We start from the raw sequence: 23,755 nt of genomic DNA, 5'->3' as shown, positions 1-23,755 counted from the left end.
TCACCCCCTCCCTCCCCTGGCCCCCGCACTGACCAAGGTATAATCCTTGCGAATGGGGATTAATGCTCTGAGTTGATCTCTAAAGAGATTGTTACAGGTATAGGATACATTTATTTTTTACAGCAATGCAGTGCTGGCCATATTGGCAGCCAAAGGGTTAGCTCGGATTTTACACAATAAGAAATGACAGCTTTGAGAAATAAGTCTTTTTATATAATATTTGCATGTCTGTGAGATCTCCAGCCGATTTCCTGGCAGTCGGAGAAATGCTAGAAAAAAAGTTGTATTTATAGTTGCCTAGTTAAAATGAAGGCCCCGTGAACTCTTCTTTCATTTGCTGTGTCTAAAAGATAACAGCAGCACACAGCTGTGCTGAACAGAACACTTATATACTGTAAATATGTGTAAAACTGTGATGGGAAACAACATGGGATCCTTAGAACTACGGGGCTTATTCTATAACAGCTGAAATTCCCTATCAAAGTGAATTGAGAGTCAATGACTGAGCCACCTGTGCTGAAGCAGGGATATCCTTAAAACCTGACCTGTTGGTGGCCCTTCAGGACTGGAGTTGGCCACCCCTGGTGTAGAGCAGGGGTGCACAAACTGGGGGGCACGGCGGTTACAGTGGCCCTGCGCCCTTCCTCAAGGCATTTAAATTAAATGCCGGGGGAGGGGTGAGGCCTCTTTGATGTCCCTTACCTGCTGCCAGCCAGGTCTTTGGCGTTGCGTCGCCATGGCAACGCGGCGTCAAATGACACTGTGAGGTCATGTGACGTGTCACCATGACCATGACGTCGTTTGATGCCGCGTTCTAACCAAGGCGGGGGTGCGTAACCTGGGGCTCCCAGGCAGGGGGGCGCACGCCAAAAACTTTGTGCACCCCTGGTGTAGAGACTCAGAAACAGCATGCGTCTCCCAGAAGCTGTGTTTTGAAGCCTGCTCAGACTAGAATGCACCTGAGCTCTACTGTAAGGCAGCCCTAGCTCACTGGAAAGCCAGACATGGGCTACTGGCATGCAGTCACACTGCAGTCTGGGGTAACAGAACGTTCCCTGTCACAGAGCCTCATCAGGCTGGTCCTCACGTTCCGGAGTGTCTGAGTCAGGGCCGGCTTGTGATTTGGCAGGGCTTGGTGCCGGTGGCCTCTCACCTTCTCTCTGGCATATATATTAAGCATCGGTTACATTGTAGGTTTCACCAGAACAAACATTTTGAAAGTGCTGAATTGTGAATAATCTATACGTTTTTCCTGACAATGTCACTTACATATATTAGGCAAAAAATAGATGTGAAGATGCCCCGTGGAAAATACGTTTTCCGTTACTTTACGGTAATATCATGTATACGTAATTTTAACAATATACATTAAGTAGTATCCCATGGGGGAAAGGTTAGGCGGTGCACTGTGTCTGAAAAATTATGACGGGGGCTGGATCGCTCAAATGTAGAAAAAACTATTTGATCTTCAGCAACATAGTGGCAGCAAACAGAGAACAGAGGAGGAGCCTCTGACGCGTTTCGCGCATGCATGCACTTTGTGATAATTGTTTTTTCTACATTTGAGCGATCCAGCCTCTGTCATCATTTTTCAGACGCAGTGCACCACTTAACCTTTCCCCCATGGGATACTACTTCCTTTATTCGCCCTCAGGCTGAGAGCACGTGGACATCGAACCCCAAACAACGAGATAGTGAGTACCTTATTATAAGGTTGTTTATGGACATTTAAGAACTTTCGCTATAGTCTAGCTCCAGGGGAGATTGCCTCAAAATCGTGAGGGGGTCTGGGTCTCCTACCGTGTGGGTTCTGCAGACATCTCCTCTGGGTATTAACATAAGGCTGCCTCTCCTCATACTCAGAGCAAACATGACTTTTTTCTTTATACACATATGAATCTGATCATATTACCATTAATCAAGAAGTCAACATACGAATGACATATCCTCTCTATATATGAAACCTTAAATTATGGACTATTTCTTGAGCACTGACATTGGAACTTGTTGGTTCTGTTTTTTCATAACAATATATATACATTACTTGCAAAAGGCAGCTTCAACTTAAAATGTGAGCACATTTGACTAAATTAAATGAAAATGCCTTGGTTAGCTGGTATTCTCTTTCGGGTTTTAAAAAAATATCAAAGAAATTCAGGTGATGTTATGATAATGGGATATATTGCTAGCCTGCTTCCTCTTCTGCCCACACCAGCTCCTGTTGACCCTTTCAGTGAACAAACCAGTGGGTCGCAGGTTCTCATGCCATGGAATTCACTCATATACACCCTTTAATTCTATTTGACGAGCAAGGTGCTTGAAAGATATGTCATTGCTCATCATAAATTAAGATATTGGCATTTTCTCAATAGTTCCTCCTGTTTAATTGGTTGAGGGCAAGAGTCAAAACTCCCAATTGTTTGGCTTTATCATACAATGCTCATGATATGAGCGCATCAAATTGCAAATCATTGTCTCAGTGTTCTTAAAATTATATTGTACAATATTTAGCTTTGATATCTATAATTCAGCACCAGAGAGATGAGCTCACACTAATGTGCTCACTGCTGGTACAGTAGGAAACCTGATGAAGGGCAGGTCTCCCACCCAAAACGTTGGGCTCACTCACTGGTTTCTGCACTGATGTGAAGATGATTACAAGTATGAGATAAGTCAAAGTTCAAGTGACTTAATTCCTTGATGCGGCTGCTTTATTGCAATACATACAGTAGTTTCACAAAACAAGGAATCAAGATCGTTATCGTTATTGTATTCGCTGATTGAATGGCTATGTTTTCAGGGTTTGATGAACACTGTATTCACAAAGGAGGTAACCTGTCACTTTAACTGCAATCAGTCACATGTAAGTCATGTTGCCAAACTTTGCATTGGGAAAAATCTCTCATCTGGGAAACAGACATTTCTTCCCTTTCTAGGAAGCAATAAGCTTTTCTGGGTAAATGATTGCATGGAATATTTCAAAGGTGAAATCTATATTCAAGTTCCATCTAATAAAACCTCTACGTGCTTGTTCGTACAAAAGACACTTATTTTGTACAAATAGAGACAAGTAGAAAATTGTTGTCAAAACCAAGAGGTGTTACAAGTATCAAAAGACATTGTAATTATTTTCTCTAGAGAAATTAAGGTTTAAGAGAATAAACAAATGAGTGCTTTTTAATGCAAAAAGCAAATATACAAAGGGGAGAGTGATATGAAAAACTTGTCAAGGGAAGGTCCAGATTGAAAATAATACTTTTTTTCCCTTCTCAAAATATACAAAAACATCTATACTGTAGGTAGAAATCACTGCAATGCAACACAGGGTTTTATAGTTACATTGTATAAGCTCTTCAAGGAAATGTACATATATACAATGTAAGTATGGAAAGGTTAGCATATGTTTCACCTAAAAGATCTTGGTTTCTGTCTTTGGCCCAGAGCCACCGAGCTCCGTTATTGACTTAACAAGGTGTTAACTTAACGCATCAATAAGCGCTAACGGGTGTCTTCAGAGCTCAGTGACGCAGTGTTACATGCTGTTTTCAGCTGTAATGGTCCCTTGCGTTAGCTACAGTATAACGGATGTTAGTGCTAATGATGCACAAAAGAGGTGATCCCTGTAACAGCTGATCCCTGTAACCACGCCTATTCACAGAGCTCAGTTATAGTTAATGCAGGGATTTAACGATGTGTTACTTAGGTCAGACCTAGAGGTGCCTTACCTCCACTCAGAGCAAAACCCCGGAGGGAGAGAAGAGTCCAAGTCCTATTTAACTAGAGTCCTAGGTAGAGATGGGCGAATTCCCCCCAAATCCATTTTCCCGGATTTTCTCGCATTTCCCCCCAAAATCTGTGTTGTGGAGTAAAAGCCGCAAACAGATTTGGTCTGTTTTAATCTGCATGGATTCATCAAAAACGGCCGTTGGATATAACCTGTTTACGTGTTTGTAGAATCCAATCCGTGGATGCAGCAATCCGTTGGTAGATTATTAAGAATCTGCCAACGGATTTCTGAATCTGCGGATTGGATTCTACAAACGCATCCACGGCTTGCGGAATCCACAGCGTGCATTGGTAATAACAATAAAAAAATCCACAAAACATGAATCGTCCCTTTTGAGAGTGATCCACTGAAATATGAACCCCAAAGGAACCGGCCGATCCGCTCCGGATTCAGATTCTTCCAGCTCTAGTCCCAAGTGGTATATACAGTGTGACAAACGGCTTACTCCGGGGCTCCGCTGCTTGTCCGGGACGGTTAGAACACGGTCTTTTGGGGTAGGTTAAATGAGGAGGCGTCACGTACTGTTCCTTTAAACAGGCTGTGCCTGGTTTATTCAGTCCCAGGCACTGAGACTGCCACAGTGCATACAACAAAACACATCAAAACAAAAGCTGCTCACCTGAGCGATAACTTAACTTAGATTTCCCTAACTCAGGGTGGAAGTGGCTTTTCCACTTTCCAACAACAAAACAAGGTACTTTTGCAGAGTTAGCCAAATGAACAGAACAATTGAACCTGTGTGGGGAAGGGGCTTCTCCCCACTGTGTTCAGCAGCCTTCCAGGCTCTGGAGAAGAGACAAGAGCAAACAGGAAATCAGTCTTACATACCTGATTTCTAATTAGCATGACAGGTGACAGAAATCCCTCAGTTCCAGCGCTTGCCCAAAACTGTGGGATGGAGTGCATGTATTATAAGGCTGCACTCCCAGGCCAGACAGGATAGAAACTGTTCAGTATCCTGGGAGCCCTATATATGGAATTTATTACGATCCCCTGGTTTCTGTCACATATCCTCCCCCCCAGCTCAGACCCTGAGGGATGAGCGACCATGGATATTAGGGAGTGCATCCTTGACAACCCGTCAGCATTGCCATGTTTGTGCCCTGACCTGTGTTCCACAGAAAATTTAAAGGGTTGTAGGCTTAGGAACCACCTGGTCACTCTAGCATTCTTTTCCCTGTTTTGACACATCCAGGTAAGGGGTGCATGATCTGTGACCAACCGGAATTTTCTCCCCAACAGGTAGTATTTGAGCGTCTCTACAGCCCACTTTATTGCGAGACACTCTTTCTCTACTATGGAGTAATTTTTCTCCTGGGGATTTAGTTTCCTACTTAAATAAAGGATGGGGTGTTCCTCACCTTGAGACTCCTGGGAGAGTACCGCCCCCAGCCCTACCTCAGATGCGTCGGTTTGGACTACGAACTCTTTGGAGAAGTCAGGTGTGACCAACACTGGTTGGGCACAGAGAGCTTCTTTCAGGCTTCTAAAGGCCTGTTCGGTTTCGGGGGACCACTTTACCATAAGTGGTCCTCTTGCTTTTGTGAGGTCGGTTAGTGGGGTTGCCTTAGTCGCAAAATTGGGAATAAACCTTCTATAGTACCCAATTAACCCCAAAAAGGTCCTTACTTGTTTTTTTGTAACTGGCCTTGGCCAACCTTGTATCGCCTCCACTTTGAGTGTTTGGGGTTTGAGTAAACCTCTGCCAATAGAATACCCCAGATACTTGGCCTCCTCCAGACCAATGGTGCATTTAGCGGGGTTAGCAGTTAGTCCAGCAGACCGAACTGCGTCGAGCACAGCTTGGACCTTTGGAAGGTGGGATTGCCAATCTTCACTATGGATTACCACATCATCCAGGTAGGCAGCAGCATACCGAGCATGTGGTTTTAAAATTTTATCCATCATTCTTTGGAATGTGGCGGGAGCTCCATGTAAGCCAAAAGGCAGCACCCTATACTGAAAGAGGCCGTCTGGGGTTGAGAAGGCTGTCTTTTCTTTTGCCCTTTCTGTGAGGGGAACCTGCCAGTACCCTTTTGTTAGGTCTAGGGTTGTGAGATATCGGGCTTTGCCCAGTCTCTCTACAAGTTCATCTACCCTGGGCATAGGGTAAGTATCAAATTTTGACACCGCGTTTAGTTTCCGGTAGTCATTACAAAACCTTGTTGTACCATCTGGCTTTGGGACTAAGGGCCTCATGCAGTAAGCGTTGATAAGGGAAATATGGCCATGTTATAGCCAAAATTGGGTTTGAGATTCAGTAAGCGCCGATAAGTGCTTCATATCGCCAGGTTTCGGAGCCGATAATTTGGTTATGGCCAGTCGCCTGCCGATAAGCCTGTTTTCGACACTGATCGCCACTTTTTTAAATCGGCTGGATTCAACAAAAAAAAACAGCTTATCGGGGCTGATCGGCACTACGAAATTGAGATGTTATGGCCGATTTCTCCCGCCAACTAAAGTTGGCATTTTGGACGGGAGAACGATCGCTAAGGCTGCCGGAACGGCACTTAGAAAAAAAACATCTTCTGTACATCAATGGAAGTCAATGGAGCGGGGACGTATAACAGTATAGTACTGTTTACGTTTCATTGCTCACAATACAAGGGGGATTTGCATTACAGTGTGGGGGCATTCCCTGCATTGTGTCACAGCTGACGTGTCTTATTTGCATAACATTCGACTTTTACATGTTTTCAGCATTTGCGGGTCACATTACTCATCATGTGATGATGTGGCAAGGGAAAATACTATACTACACTCTTAAAGGAGAACCTCACATCATATCACACATTTTACTCAACTCAGCGACAATTATTTACATGATGTCACACATGTCACACATGTCACACATACACAGTATATTCATCTTCCTTTACATTACACAATGCTTGTAATGTGACATGCATCTTTAAACGTTCATGTACATCTGTATTCTCATGTTTACATATACTTTTGGGTCCTCCCTATTTTCATGACGTCACTTATTGGACGCTCAATCACATTGCATGTTTACATTGTAACCGTTGCATTACAAGCACTTCAACCTAACTTATACACACATGTACAGTAATTCATCATTGGGACACCTTGTAAACTCATTCTATACCAACTATCCTCCTTACACAAATGCATGCATATGCACACGACTATTCATTGTTGCCAACATGTCACAATAACATGGATAATTACACATGTTACACAAAACTTTTCCCACGTCAATCTCAGCCTTTTTGTCTCATTACATGACTGACTATTGCGTTCACAAGTGTTACATGCATTGCACATGCAACTATTTATTTGCAAGCAATCTTTGTACAAAGCTTCACGTCACATCATTGCCAAATATCATCATTCCCTGCAGAATACACACAACAAATACTTAGAACAACAAGTGCACACAGCTTGCCACAGAAGTACTTTATTATGTTAATGTAACACCTTGCATTTTACTATGTCACCTGACATCATCACATACCTATTTAAAGGACGCACATTACCTGCTCATTCACAGCTACTCATTTCAAAATGTTGCGAATGTTTAGGAGACGCAGGAACATTCTTTTCTATGACATGCTTGATGATCAAGAGAATCATATAGGGCAAGGTAGGGACACACCGAGGGACAGTGACAGTGACGCGGATACGACAGGGACAGGGAGAGGGACAGGCCGAGGGACAGGTAGAGGGACAGGAGATCAGAGGAGAAGACAGAGGAGACAACTTGTGCCTCGTCCGCGTCTGTACAGGGAGAGAACCCTGTTAGATGGGATGAGTGAGGAGGAGATTGTAAGTCGCTATCGTTTGAGTTCAGCAGCAATCTTAGCTCTTTATGAGGAGATAAGGGGGGATTTAGATTTTTTCACAGCCAGAGGTCGTGCAGTCCCTGGGCTTGTTAAAATGCTGTGCTCATTACATTATCTTGCTTCCGCGTCATACCAGACAACTGTGGGCATAGTGGGCGGGGTCTCGCAATCTACATTCTCGCGGGCCTTGACCCAGTTTCTCTATGCACTCAATAGACGCGCTAGGAATTATATTCATTTTCCTACAGAGGCGACAGAGTGGCTGGAAGTCAGGACTGGCTTTTATAATATAGCAGGGATACCATCTGTGCTGGGTGCAATCGATTGCACACATGTTGCTTTGATTGCACCTAGTCAGAGTGAGCATGTGTACCGCAATCGGAAGCACTACCATTCACTCAATGTACAGGTGGTATGTGATGCGACGATGAGGATAATGCATGTGGTACCCAAGTTCCCTGGTTCCAGTCACGATTCCTCTATCCTGAGGAACTCTTCAGTCTTCCATGCTTTCGAAGAGGGACATTTTGAACCTGGTTGGCTGCTGGGTGAGTACATATTTACATGTTCTAACACAAAACACATGTTGATTTAGGAATGTTGGCATTGTACAATTTGATCACTAATGTCAGCTTATGTGTGCTCCATTCATTATAGGTGACTCAGGATACAGAATTAGGCCGTGGCTCTTGACTCCGGTGCTAAACCCTCAAACTGAAGCAGAGGACAGGTACAATGCAGCCCATATATCTACAAGATCTGTTATAGAGAGGACATTTGGCCTACTCAAGACCAGGTTTAGGTGTCTGGACAGAACTGGTGGGGCTCTTCTATACAAGCCTCAAAAAGTGTCTGATATTATCCTTGCCTGTTGCATTTTGCACAATGTTGCACTCAGGCACAATGTACAGTCAGACCTAGCTGAGGCTTTGGTAGACGAGCATCCCACCCATGTAGCTGCTGAAAATGAACAAACAGCCAGTGGTGGCCAGACACGACAGAATCTCATCAATTCATTTTTTTCTTGTAAGTACAAACTCATATGTTCCTAGTACTACTTTTATAGTTTAATTATGTTATATTAACAATAATGTTTCTTTATATAACCTTCTGTTAGGACACAGATGAATATGGGTTGCACACCTTTCTTTTCTCTGCTGTGTGCACAAAGGGATGTGGCACCGGTATGTTATTGTTGCACAGGTTATAGAATCCCTCTTCAATTGTACTTTAGTTGTGTGTATGTGAATACAACTTGGGTAACAAAGCAATAATATTTTAGCATTGTGTTATTCCTTATGCTAAGACAAAACACATATTATGCCCATAATCATTCATGCTTCTAGTATGCTTACATACAATGTTATTGGTGCAGTGTAACATGTACATCCATATGATGTGTACACCAGGCTGATTTACATTTTGAATGTCATGAAATATACATGGTGTTGTACATTTAACACCAAATACACACTTTGCTGTGTTGTTTACGGTACTGAAGATGGCATGTCAATGTTTGCAATTTATATATTGTTCCTTTGCATTATAGGTATATCTCCAGTATGACTGATCATGGTATGTATATTTGCTGACATCTCTCATAAGATGTGGCTACCTCAATCTTCCTATAATTATTGGAACTAAAAACCCAACATATTGGTTTAAACACAAATGTTACATATATGTACTTTCTGTATCATGTATATGCATTTAGCTACTCTTCAGCTTTCATGTGCATTGTATTACAAAATGATTACTCACATTTCATCACATTTTATGTATGTTTCCTTATAATTTCCATTAATGTAATATAGAGGTGGTTGGAGAAAAGGGGATAACTGTACTTATTTGTTTACTTACGGGAGCACATTCATCACTAGCATAGACACACTTTTTAAGACAACTGTTTGTGTCTCTATCAATTGGTGTAGGATCCATGTATAACACCGACAAATGATAACACCAGCTTTATTATGGTAGCTTATATCATCATATTGACTATACTATGTATTTCTAAACGATTAATAAACACAGTAAACTATAGTTAGTTAGGTTAATGAAATATACACAGAAACGTACTTCATAACATGATGGTAATGTCATATTCAGAACATCATGCATTGGAGGGGACCATAACATCTGGCCAGTAACATTATTTGCTACAGTCCCAAACCATTTTATCTACATACCCATGTAACAAGAGATTTTAAAAATAAATGGCTACTTGGTTGTAAGTGTCCTTTACATTGGGAGAAGGAGTGGCTCACTGAGTAAAGACACACACTGGCACTGATAGTTTGAAGCAGGGGAGTCTGGTTCAATTCCCGGTGTGGGCTCCTTGTGACCTTGGCCAAGTCACTTTATCTCCCTGTGCCTCATGCGGCAAAAAAACATTTGTACGTTCCACGGGCCAGGGACCTCAGGCTGAAACATGTGTCTGTAAATCGCTGCGTACAACTAGCAGCCCTATACATGAACATGCTCATATTATTATTATTATTGTTACATAGTTTCGACAGTCATACGTTCCATTACATATTAGAATACACAAATGTGTTAGCAGAGTGGGAATGGTTGTTATATATAAAACACACCATGTCATAAAATGTTAGTAGTCATTAAAGAACACTCAATAAAAATTCATGAGGCACTCTTTTGCAACATCATTATGTTAATTAAGTGCTTATGCAATATAGGCATAAGGGTATCACATTTTTAATTGTTTGTTAATAAGCGCTGCAAGCAATATAAAATTAGTTCCATATGTAGTATAGTAGTCGGTGGCTCCTCCTCACAATCATCTCATATAAAGGTAGACTCTTCTGAAATCATACATTGATCCGATTGTATCTTCCCCGACATCTCTGAAATACAGCAAACACATGATGGTCAAAGATGGCACCTTACTAGATATGCATCCGTGACAACGCGTTACGCAGCTCTATATGATTGTGTAGATACACACGTCAGTCACTTATATGTTAGAAGTAAAACTGTTCATCAGTATGTAATGTTTCTTTAAATTTGTAGCAGGCATAACTATGTATAAGAAGTGAACGTTGCCTGTATACTGAAAGATGTGCGCGCACATCTTTGTGTGCGCACGCACTTCACGCTTGGCTCCACTAACTGTTAGCGCATGCGCAAAACAAAGCGTACGTTGTGCGTTCAATACATGTTGAAAATACCAGTAAACATAACATCTTTATTTCAAATACAATGAAGACGAAACTACATTCGTTCTAAACGAGTACATCTGTATTCTTTTTAAACAGACGTGTTTGAACAGAAAGCACGGCCGATAACACAATGCGCAAATGCAATACGTGTGACGTCATGTTAAGCCAGCGTGAAACGCACGCTAACACTCCTCCCACTCAATTAACATTCGGCTAACGCCCAGGGTACGCCTACAAACACTGAGCCGCACGCATCACACACTGCAGTTACCGTTACTATAACAAAACATGACAGCCAATAGGCTTTGAGGCGCGCACGTCGCTTGGGGGCGGGACTTACATCACTAATCCTTTTTAAGGACGCCTTGGCCCATGACAAGGGTCCCACGTCATACGTGGTGGACCCGGTTTTCAATGTTGTAGATGTTGCATGATAACAAAACAGGTATGTGTTAGAGTAATGGTAAAATGTTGCTAATATGTTTAAAGGGATAGGAAAGTACGTATATTTATTCCGTCAGCAATGTGTACTACTCTTTCAGGTCCTACTATATTGTATTAGGAAACAATTTGTTTGTGATCGCTACATGTTATGCAGTCTGCAATGTTACGCTGTATCCACGCATTGAAAGTGAAAATGGTGGTTACAAAAAAAAAAAAATTTTAAACGCAGAGTCAACGCATAACGATTGTTATATTTACCATTCTTCTAGAATTAACTCTTCGCCTGGCTGCAACTGGTCGCTCCAGAAATGCAAGCCATTTTCATCCACGCTTAACCCAACCGCTGAATCCAGTATGGCACATATCTCCTCCAGGATGCGCTCATAGGAATCGCCACTGCTTTCTTCAAATAATTGGTCGGGAGGTAGGTTCATTTCTTCCGGTTCCCATTCCAATGCAATTTCAGCTGAAAGGCTTGGTACATAATCATAGTACTTTTGTTCTTGTACAATGTGGGTTTCAGGAATGGAGGCTGCAGATATTGCAGCACGTATCGATTCAAACGGATCAGTAGTAGCGGATACATTGCTATTGCCATTAGGAATAAATATGCCTTTCACGACAATATAAGTGCCGTCTTTCAGGAGAAATTGTTTTTCCGCGGCAATCTTCCAGAAACCATAGGTGTGTTGTAGCTTATCCTGGTCACGTTCAAAAAAGTCATTACTTGATAAAGTGAATCTTATTGAGGAATTAAAATTCCGTGCATGCTTACGGTCTTGGTAATAAGGATATTTTGCTCGAATGAAATCATCGATTTGGCGTGTGCTTGCTTTCTGTCCGCGACTGTTCAAGATGGCTTCACAGATCATGTACTTATACCCTAAAAGGGGATTAATATTGTTAACGAATTCATCAGCCATGTCTGAGTAGCACAAAAGCTGTGTGCAGGTCTGTGTTATTTGCTCATCAAAATGAATGTGCTGAATGGCTAACAAACTCCTGTTTTTCCTTGTCAAGGTCAACAAAAGTAACTACTTTGACTCCTTATTTCAAACGCCAATTGGATTTGGTTGTCTAATTGGGTTAACAGTTGTGGTTCGTGATATGGGACTGTGGGAGAAACATTTCTCCTTCTTTTATCTCGTTTGTGAAAAACATCCCTAGACTGTGAATGCGTTCACATAGTGTTTTTTTGAAAACTAACAAAGACCAGTGTGTGAAAATATTTCTTAGCCAGGCATATCAGTAAAAACACACCTGCAAAAAGAAATGTTTTTTCCCCGCTTACATTTCTGTGTGTATGTGAAAGTCTGGTTAACTCCCTGTCTGCATGAGTTTAAATACGTGTGTATATATATATATATATATATATATATATATATATATAAATATATCTCTTATAAAAATATATATATATTTATATATAATATATATTTTTTTTTTTTATATTGCAGGAGTACACACAACATTGATGGCATTAAGTATACCTTGTATGAAACCTATTTAAATGGTGAGAAACATGATTGAATTAAGTAATAAACATTTGTTTAAGCACAATACTGTTAGTCTCATACTTAGGATATTTCTCAAACATTAGGCCTGTATTATTAAAATAGTGTGCTTTCACAAGGAAGCATGAAGTGTATTAGTTTGTGTATACCAGTTTATATAGTACTATATATATATATATATATATATATATATATACACACATATATACATATATATATACACATATATATACATATATATATATACACACTCACACACTCACACTCACACTCACTCTGTGTGTGTGTGTGTGTATATATATTATTATACATTCTGAGATGTTATAGAAACGAACACACAACTGATTAAAGGACAAAATTACAATGGCCAAGCAAGGCAAAGGTAAGTAATAATTTACACATAATCCTGCTGTACACGTACAAGAAAGATGTTTGCACTTACTTAGGTGTTTTAATAATTGCATGTGACTAATATGCATATGCAATTCTTACATCAATTAACACACCCAAATGCAATGTTTTGCTGCAAAGTCAATGGCAGCTTCTCTAAACTTAGCAACTGGCTCCTGGTGGACCATTACTGAACAGACGATTACAACATAAATTTTTATAACACAATTAATTATGAGTGTTAACATTTCCAAAACTTCACGTGTACAAGAACATAGTTGAAAGTTTGGAAACAACACAGTCTTCAGCATACATACAATAGTAATTAGATAATCTGAAGTCAACAAAACAAGGCCAAACACATATTTTCTGAATTATAACATTTATTTTTTTTGTTCCTTTTGCGAGCGAGTAACAGGCCTGCTTGTTGTCTCTTGAATTTTCCTTTTTCTTTTGCCACCAACTTTAGGCACAACAGAGCCACTTTGAGTGGCCTCTGGCACTTCACGGGCAGGGCTTGTGGCCAGTGACTGTTCACCTACGGGGCTTGTGGCCAGTGACTCACCTACAGGGCTTGTGGCCAGTGACTCACCTACAGGGCTTGTGGGCAGTGATTCACCTACAGGGCTTGTGGCCAGTGACTCACCTACAGGGCTTGTGGGCAGTGATTCACCTACAGGGCTTGTGGGCAGTGATTCACCTACAGGGCTTGTGGGCAGTGATTCACCTACAGGGCTTGTGGCCAGTGACTCACCTACAGGGCTTGTGGGCAGTGATTCACCTACAGGGCTTTTGGGCAGCGATTCACCTACAGGGCTTTTGGGTAGTGACTGTTCACGGACAGGGCTTGTGCCCAGTGACACATGTGAGCAAGTTGGTAGACACTGCACAAGTGATGGTTGGTCTGTTTCATGTGTGTCTTGTTTTGTTTTTGTCGCCTCCTTTGTAGGTGTCTGCTGCTGAATTTGTAGAGATGGCAGCGGTAGGATGTCATCAGGAACCTGCACAGCAATGTCTGCTACTTGACCGGTAACATTTGGGCCTGGTGAATGAATCTCAGATGAATGTGGTGAAAACTGACCTGCATGAACAGATCCTGGCTGGGAGGTGTTGAATTGTGGTACATTAGTCATTCTCCAGTAATTAGCTTGTGTTTGCTGAACAACTAATGCTTCGAATGAGGTGTTGATTTTTTGCAACTGTTTAGGCACTTCAATGAAGACTCTGTGGAGATGTGCCAATTGTGATACTGTTTCTTCCTGCAGTCCAATCATCCTTTCCAGCACTGTCATCATGTCTGAATGGCGACGATTTTCTGCGTCCACTATTTTTCCCTCTGAAGCTACAATTGCATCGTATGTGGAAGTTGATGGACGATTTGGCGGTACAACAGTTTCTATTGGCACCTCTTCATGGTCACATGATTGTATTTCAGTCTCTTCTGTGGCGTCATCCTCATCATACTCATCATCCTCATCACCATGATGTTCTAAAAAGAAATGTACACATTATTAAATGGCATGTTAATGTATGCTGTGTTACTATGTAATTGTACTGTGTCCTAAGTAACACCTAACATGTTAGCATACGTTTTATAACCTCATTAAAAACTACCTTGACTTACGAATAATGTTTGGACTCAGTATGAAATATGAATGAATGAAAAGTTGCTCTAAACTCAGAAGTCCTACATGATAATTAACATCACTAACACAATACATGTTGCCTTACACTTAATTTTCACTGACACTAAGTAATCCTATTTAAAGAAGATGTGCAAAACAAATAATGCACATGACAACATAACATATAGAAGAGCACATATTATATGGCCAGCAAATGATACACTCACCTTCTAGTAGTGTTGAGCTGGCTGACCCAGGTGAAGACACTTGTTCCATCTCAGGTGACACATGTCCTCCAGGGGCAACTATATATAACAATAACATAAGTTTTACATTTACATGTGTAAATATTGAACAAACACTTATTGTATGTTCTGTATTTATGATTAACTAACAACATCAGTTCCTTAACCGAAAATGTGTGTGAAAGTGAACATAAATAGTTGTAATAACACTGTACATGCCTGTGTACTTAGAATTTTTGAGTTCCCTAACATACAACATACTATGTTTCTGCAGTAATGCGTGAGGATAAATAGATTAAATGAGTACATAAAAATCATATGTTGTGTAGTGATATCAGTATCATAATGTACATAACTATCATGAGATGACCATTCACAATGGTTATCATGAAGGTGGTCATATTGCAAAAAGTGTTGTTTTTGGTAGAGGATATGTGTGGTACATTAATCGAAGATGTGGCACACCTGAATGTGGCTGTGACTCAACAAGACAACACATGCAGTGTGTGATAATGTGTCTTTCATAGTAGTTCAACTATAGATATGAGTGAACTAATGTGTGACGTACGCTTTGATAAGTAATGAGTTGTTGGGGCATTTAGTAGCTAGAGTTAAGCTTTCCAATGAGTGTGATTAACTTCAGTTGTGCTATTCAGGTTGTAAGAAAGGTATTCCCTTCCCCAAAAAGCCTAATCAGCCACACCTTTCAATGACTTGAAACAGGTGCAAATGGTGTGAACTAAGTTGACCGTGAAATGAGGCTGTAATTAGTGTGTGTGCTGAACCCCACCCCCTCTGTTGAAGTGTATGCTGTGATGAGATATTAATTGCAGCTGCTTTAACACAATGGTAGATGAGCTAAGTAGTCATCTGCAGTGTTTAAGTTATGAAAACAATGACATAACATATGATACGTGTGCCTCATTATGCTGTCTGTATATGACATAAAGCAAAAATGGACCTTTTCATAAGCAACTATAGATGTGTTAGTGCCAGTGATGTTTGTAGGCCGTTACATGCAATTTCTTTGATGCATGCTTAAAATAGGCAGTAATGTCATGTTTGTCGGAGTAAAATCAATAAAATACACAATAATATGATACATATTTCTGTTCTGTACCTGTAGCTACTAATAATTTCTCATGAACATGTGTTACACGTGTACTACCCTGTTGTTCCCCATCTTCGCCCACCATCAATTGCTTCCACTGCAGCTATGCATTTTGGGAATTCACATGTAAATGAGCACGCAATGGCACGTGCTATATTAGTTACTGCTTTTAGTAGGACTACTACATATATGTCTATTTTGAGATATATATATACAGAATCAGACATATACATATATAGATGCAGGTATGCTTATATTGTGAAGACAGTATAAAAAGCAGTGTAAATATGCAAAATAAGTGTAAGCAACGACACGCCTAGTACAGTAATATTTATCACCTGCTGGAAATTGTGACGGATAAATTCCAATGTCACGGTCACCAGCCAAGCCTTCCACGACGACGGTAAGTAATTTTGGCCGAAGCAGCTCCTCCAATGGAGTCAATATGAGACGTTGTGGTGTGGGCCCACCTCCAGTGCCAGTAGCATGCACGCGTTGGTCTTGTATTTTCTTTTTCAATTTGGACCTAATATCATCAAATCTTTTCCGACAATGATACTTGTCCCTGACACTATTCCCACAGGCATTGACACCAATGACTATTGTGTCCCACATTTCTTTTTTGCTTGCTGCACTTGTCCGCCCTTGAAAAACATATAAAAGATATGAGGTAAATGAATAATAATATAAGCACCAGTTTCCTACACTGCTAGCTGTTCCAAGTGATAGCAAACATGCTGTTTTATGTGTAATATGTGCAGCACATGAGCATTCACTACTAAACCTATACATGTAAGCAAGGTTGCATTCATATTGTATGCAGTTCTGGCAAATTGACCGCCTGTGTTTATTTGTCCTTGTAAGGCATGATAAAAAGCTGTGTTTCCACACTAATGAACATAGAAAGATATTGTGTACCCATATTTGCATATGAACAAAACTCAGATGACCTAGGATCACATGTATTTGAATAATAAATGTAAAGTTACACTTACCTACTAAATGTCCATATATACTGTCATAGTGCTCCAGAATGCCAGTGACAAGAGCCCTATTTTCCTGGTCATTGAAGCGAGGATTACGTGGCTTCTCCACACGTTTTTTCCGAGCAGGTTTAGGGTCAGAGCTTGGCTGGTGCTGACTGGACTCTCCTTCTTCCAATGGAAGAGCCTCCAAAAGCTGGCCACCAGCAAGCACGCCACCACCATCCACCCCATCAGCAACTGCGCCACCAGCAGCACTCCCAGCACCAGCACTCCCACTCCTAGCACCAGCACTCACACTCCTAGCACCAGCACTCACACTCCTAGCACCAGCACTCACACTCCTAGCACCAGCACTCACACTCCTAGCACCAGCACTCCCACTCCCAGCAACAGCACTCCCATTCCCAGCAACAGCACTCCCACTCCCAGCAACAGCACTCCCACTCCCAGCAACAGCACTCCCACTCCCAGCAACAGCACTCCCACTCCCAGCAACACCACTCGGTGCACCAGCAACATCACTCCCCTGAACAGTACGTTCACTCCGACGCGTACTCCCACGAGTAGCACTCCCACTCCCACCAGCATCACTCTTCCCACGCTTTGCGGGCATACTTCCAGCACTCACAAAAAACAGACAATAAATGTACAGGCAATCACACGACCCACTTCCACATATAAAACAAGACAAAGATGTAAACAAAACAACAAAGGACAAAGCTCACCCAATACACAACAAGTCTCTCAGTCAATATGCAAATCTTCAATCGTCCAGCTCTGTGCGTCTCTCTCTCTCTCTCACTCCCAACAACACAGAGAATGATTAGCAGTACACGTTGCCTTTAAATATGGCGCGCAATCAAAAACATGCTTGTTTCGCCTGATTCAGCAAGATTTGTGATTGTGCAACCTAACAGCACCCCGCCACGCACGCCGATACACCTGTGTGTGATCGGCTCATCATCGTGAGAGTGGGCGGATTTGTTTTCGGGTTGATTTTGAATGTATTCGGCACTTACTGCATACGGAGAGGGAAAAACGCCAATAACATGACTAATCGATAAGCTTGCCGATTTCACATAATCGTCGCTTACTGCATGAGGCCCTAAGACTATAGGGCTGTTCCACCCACTTTGGGATTCCTCAATTACGCCTAGTTTTAGCATTTTTTTAACCTCTAAACTTATAGCCTCTCTTTTGGCCTCTGGGATTCGGTACGGTTTAAGGTTAACTCGGACCCCCGGTTCAGAGACTAGGTCATGTTCAATTACGCTAGTTCTACCTGGCTGTGTAGAGAAGATTTCTTTGTTTCTGCTCACTAAATTCTGAACCTCTTGTTTCTGATGAACAGACAGGGTTTCAGCTATGCTAACCTCTGGGTCAGTTTCTTGACTCTCTGACGGACCTGGGGTTACTAGAGTTGACAAGACTTCTCTATCTTTCCAGGGCTTGAGTAGGTTTATATGGTAAATTTGCTCAGGTTTCCTCCTACCTGGCTGTCTTACCTTATAATTTACTTCTCCCACTCTTTCCAAGACCTCATATGGCCCATGCCATTTAGCAAGGAATTTACTTTCCACGGTGGGAACCAGAACTAGTACCCTATCACCTGGAAAAAAAATTCTGACCCTAGCACCCTTATTATACGTATTCCTCTGTGCTTCTTGAGCTTTCTCCATGTGTTCCCTCACTATGGGTAGGACTGCAGCAATGCGGTCCTGCATCTGGGCAACATGCTCTATTACACTTCTGTAAGGGGTAACCTCGTGTTCCCAAGTCTCTTTGGCTATATCCAGTAAGCCCCTTGGGTGTCGGCCATACAATAGTTCAAACGGGGAGAAGCCTGTGGATGATTGGGGAACTTCCCTAATGGCAAATAACAGGTACGGTAACAAACAATTCCAGTTTTTCCCATCTTTATCGACCGCCCGCCGTAACATGCTCTTTAAGGTTTTATTGAACCTTTCCACTAAACCATCTGTTTGTGGATGATAGACTGAGGTTCTGAGATGCTTGATTTTTAGGAGTTTACATAACTCTTTTGTTACTTGGGACATAAACGGTGTTCCCTGGTCAGATAGAATCTCTTTAGGAATTCCAACCCGGGAAAACAGAACTACTAACTCTTTTGCTATGTTTTTGGCCGAGGTGCTACGTAGGGGAACTGCCTCCGGATATCGGGTGGCATAATCTAATATTACCAATATATGCTGATGTCCCCTAGCAGACTTTATTAGGGGTCCTACTAGATCCATAGCAATCCGGTCAAATGGTACCTCTATTATGGGAAGGGGTACCAATGGGCTGCGGTACGCCTTGAACGGGGCGGTGATCTGACATGCTGGGCATGAGGAACAATAATTCGTAATTTCTGCCAGAACCCCAGGCCAATAGAAGCTTTGGAGAACCTTTTCTTTTGTCTTTTCCACCCCTAGGTGTCCCCCCAATGGATGACTATGTGCGAGGTGTAACACTACATTACGGAATGTCCGTGGTACCAACAATTGTTTAGTTGTAACTGATTTTCTTTTATCAACCCGATATACTAGGTCGTTCTCTACCTCGAAGTAGGGGTAAGCAAGCGACCTATCTGGTTGGCCAAGAGTACTATTCAGGTCCCGTATATTTCCCCTTGCTACCTCTAATGTGGGGTCCTCCCACTGGGCCTTCTTAAAACTCCCAGGACTGACCTCTAGGTCAGCGAGGGTCTTATCCGGTTCTGGGGTGGTAAGTGTCTGATCAACATCCTGATTTGGGGTATTCCCTACCAAAGTAGTGATGGGGAAGGGAATTTTACAGCACTCCTCCTTTTCCCCCTTCTTATTTGGGCCCTCGTCAACCTCCATTTCTGAAAACGGGAAAGGATTTATTTCTTCTAATACTTCGTTATGGTCCGCTATTGAACTCTGGGCGCTATTCTGAGCGGGGGACCACATTTTTAGAAAATGGGGAAAGTCGGTCCCTATTAACACATCATGTGCCAGTTTGGGTACAACACCCACCTTGAAATCTAAAGAACCAAACTCTGTTTCAAAAAAAACATCAACAGTGGAATATTCATGATTATCCCCATGTATACAACAAATTGCCATTCTTTGTGAACTGTTTCCCTGTTTCTTCTTAATGGGCAAGAGGTATTCGGACACTAGTGTGACCATGCTCCCAGAGTCCAGAAGTGCCCGAACCCTCCTACCATTAACCTTTACAAATGCCCACAGATGGTTATTTAAGGGGTCCTCTGGGCTAGGGCGCATACATTGGGACAACAGCGAATAAGGTTCCACGCTGTTGCATTGCATGGGCTCATCATTTAGTGGGCAGATTTTTGCTGTGTGGCCCCTCTCATGACAATTTACACATTTAGGTACATAGTCTGTGTCCCACTTAGAGCCTTTTCCCGGCTCCCCATGTTGGCTATTGCCCTTAGTGTGCGAACCACTGTTGCTGGTGCTGCGTGAAGGTGGTCGCCGCTCTTCAGCTCCCCTTAACCCCGGTACCCTTTTACCGTCTCTGGAAGAGTCCTGGAACCTCGGGTAGTGGGGTTGCTCCACGACTGGGGGTTGCGGGTGCTCTCCTGCTGCATTGTACCTTTCTACGAGGGCCACAAGCTCATCCGCATTGTGGGGGTCACTCCGACTGACCCAATGGCGTAAGGCAGAGGGAAGTTTCCTCAAGAACTGGTCCATGACCAACCGTTCCACGATGTGGCTTGCTGAGTTGATCTCGGGTTGTAGCCACTTCCGGGCGAGGTGGATGAGGTCATACATCTGGCTTCGGGTGGCTTTATCCATCGTGAAGGACCATGCGTGAAACCTTTGGGCGCGAACAGCCGTGGTTACGCCAAGGCGGGCGAGGATCTCGAACTTCAATTTTGCATAGACGTTAGCTTCGGCTGGCTCTAGATCAAGGTAAGCCTTCTGGGGTTCGCCGCTTAGGAAGGGTGCGATTAGACCAGCCCACTCAGCTTCTGGCCATCCCTCTCTCTGTGCCGTGCGTTCAAACGTGAGAAGATAGGCTTCCACATCATCCGAGGGTCCCATCTTCTGAAGGTAGTGGCTTGCCCTGGTCATTTTCGGAACTGGGGCTGCCGCTGCCAGTGGAAGGTTACTGATAGTCCCCCTCAGGATCTCGAGTTCCTGCTGTAAGCCCTGAGCGAACCGCTGTTGCTCCTCTCTCAGCCAGCGGTTTGTCTCTTGCTGGTTTGCATTCGCCTGTTGCAGGGCTTCATTCGCGTCTCTCTGGACAGCGACATTGCGTACCAGCGCACTCACCACGTCTTCCATCTTGTTTGGAGAGAGAGAAAAAAACTTTTTTTTTTTTTTTTTAAAGTTCTTTAACCCCCAGACCTTTTAGTGTTCTGCCCGCATTCTCCACCATATGTGACAAACGGCTTACTCCGGGGCTCCGCTGCTTGTCCGGGACGGTTAGAACACGGTCTTTTGGGGTAGGTTAAATGAGGAGGCGTCACGTACTGTTCCTTTAAACAGGCTGTGCCTGGTTTATTCAGTCCCAGGCACTGAGACTGCCACAGTGCATACAACAAAACACATCAAAACAAAAGCTGCTCACCTGAGCGATAACTTAACTTAGATTTCCCTAACTCAGGGTGGAAGTGGCTTTTCCACTTTCCAACAACAAAACAAGGTACTTTTGCAGAGTTAGCCAAATGAACAGAACAATTGAACCTGTGTGGGGAAGGGGCTTCTCCCCACTGTGTTCAGCAGCCTTCCAGGCTCTGGAGAAGAGACAAGAGCAAACAGGAAATCAGTCTTACATACCTGATTTCTAATTAGCATGACAGGTGACAGAAATCCCTCAGTTCCAGCGCTTGCCCAAAACTGTGGGATGGAGTGCATGTATTATAAGGCTGCACTCCCAGGCCAGACAGGATAGAAACTGTTCAGTATCCTGGGAGCCCTATATATGGAATTTATTACCATCCCCTGGTTTCTGTCACAACAGATATAGCAAGACTCACTGTCTCTGGTGCCATGGTGTAAAAAAAAAAAGCAAATGTCCATGGCCGCTGCAGTACTGTGACCGTGGGTGGTCACCTGTGCTGGGAACAGTAAGGTATATCCCTTCAAATAACATGTGGAGAGACAACTGTGCACAAAAATGAGCACACCTGGGATATATGCAAATAGCCTATAGCCCAGGTGTGCTTCTTTCTGTGCACTTGGGACTCTAACTAAGAATAGTCTCGCTCTCTCTCTAAGAATCTATTCACATAGCCAATACTCCTAACCAATTACCAACTGCTATATTTCTGTATCGTGGAGAACAACCACATGGAATTGTGAGCACCATGTTGTAATGCGTAGGAATGTGCAACAAAGCGCTGGGGTTCTGAATGACACAATTAAGCCCGTTGTCTCTGAGATGTAGACTGACCATCATTGATTTTTAAGGTGGCGTCAGTCAATTTCACCATCAATTACTTCAAAGGCCTCAAAAGTGTCATCTTTGGTGCAGATCCAATTCTCACTCTCTTGGAACTTGGTATTTATGCAAAATTGTCTTTCTTTGACTTCATTTCCTGAAAATATGCGATTACATTGTAACATCATTTAATGCAACACAACCTTTTAGCGCTTGATTTATAATTTCATTTTTATATTGTGTCTGCTCTAATATTTTCATTCCCAGGATGCATATCTCAACCTCGTTACCACTCAGACTGGAGCTAAATAAAAGGACAATTAATATCATTAAAGCGTACTAATAAATGGCCACAGATGCAACTGAAGTAACAAGTTGTCATGATTAACTGTAGAATTTGTTGATAGATGTCATTACTCTTGCAAATAGAATAGAAAGGTGATCCTAACACCAAATAACATATTTTCACCTTCCCTGTGCTGGTGAACAAATAACCCTATCACCATATTTAAAGCATGCAATGGTGAATTATAGTGCATTTTCCCATGTGCCAAAAGTCACCCTTACATTTCATCTTTCAATCAATGTCACCACATTCTTCAAATTCCTCATGCATTGTCTAATTAAAGATGGTCTACAAAGGTTTTCCAAACCATATTGAATGCCTGTTTAACTTGTATTTATTCTATTTGTGTGGATGTGCCACTGTAATGACTGAGTGTGTAACCGATTCCATTGTTAACAGACAGATGGGGGACATGCTGTTTGCCTATCTCTTCCTGTGAAGATTGGCCTCATCAACCTTATGGAAATGAATTTACAACATTTACAGGTTTATTTCATTCTAAGAAATAAAATATACAAAATAAAACCAGATCCGAGTTCATTCTAAAAGGTGTTAATTGGAGACATAGCAGATTGATGGAATACTTTGGAATTAATAACCCCCTTCCACCACCATCATCTATATACGTTGCTTTTACTTTCAGTTGTTCATCCATGATACTTACTTTATTGTGAAACCCTTCAGCTTTGGGGGAAATGGTGATGTAAACACATTTTTTACATGTCCACTCGTATTTTCAAGATACTCCTTTATATTGCGGCTTGATCACCACATCTCTGGAATTGTTCCAATTCCCTATTTGACCGGTGAAAAAGCAACGGGTTTTATGTATTCCAAGATAATGGAAGATAATGTTATTGTGCTTTACTCAGTTACAGTTTTGAGAGAAAGTTTGCACATCTGTAAAACATACATACAGCGCTTTTAGCGCAGAAAACGC

General features: G+C 42.2%; 1 protein-coding gene across 1 annotated transcript; it reads right to left on the bottom strand.

Annotated features, from left to right (window-relative positions):
* Positions 1 to 13,198: 13,198 nt before the first annotated feature.
* Positions 13,199 to 22,484, bottom strand: LOC142503313 (uncharacterized). The gene is made up of 4 exons (XM_075615463.1): positions 22,343 to 22,484; positions 14,973 to 15,050; positions 14,126 to 14,609; positions 13,199 to 13,217 (listed from the first exon to the last, which is right to left on the bottom strand). Exons 1-4 carry the CDS (start codon positions 22,482 to 22,484, stop codon positions 13,199 to 13,201), a joined length of 723 nt encoding a protein of 240 aa, XP_075471578.1.
* Positions 22,485 to 23,755: the final 1,271 nt, after the last annotated feature.

Source organism: Ascaphus truei, chromosome 10 (genome assembly GCF_040206685.1).
Source record: "Ascaphus truei isolate aAscTru1 chromosome 10, aAscTru1.hap1, whole genome shotgun sequence".
Taxonomy (NCBI): Eukaryota; Metazoa; Chordata; class Amphibia; order Anura; family Ascaphidae; genus Ascaphus; species Ascaphus truei.
The sequence above is the reverse complement of the archived record's forward strand: the minus strand, read 5'-3'. Positions and strand labels throughout refer to the sequence as shown.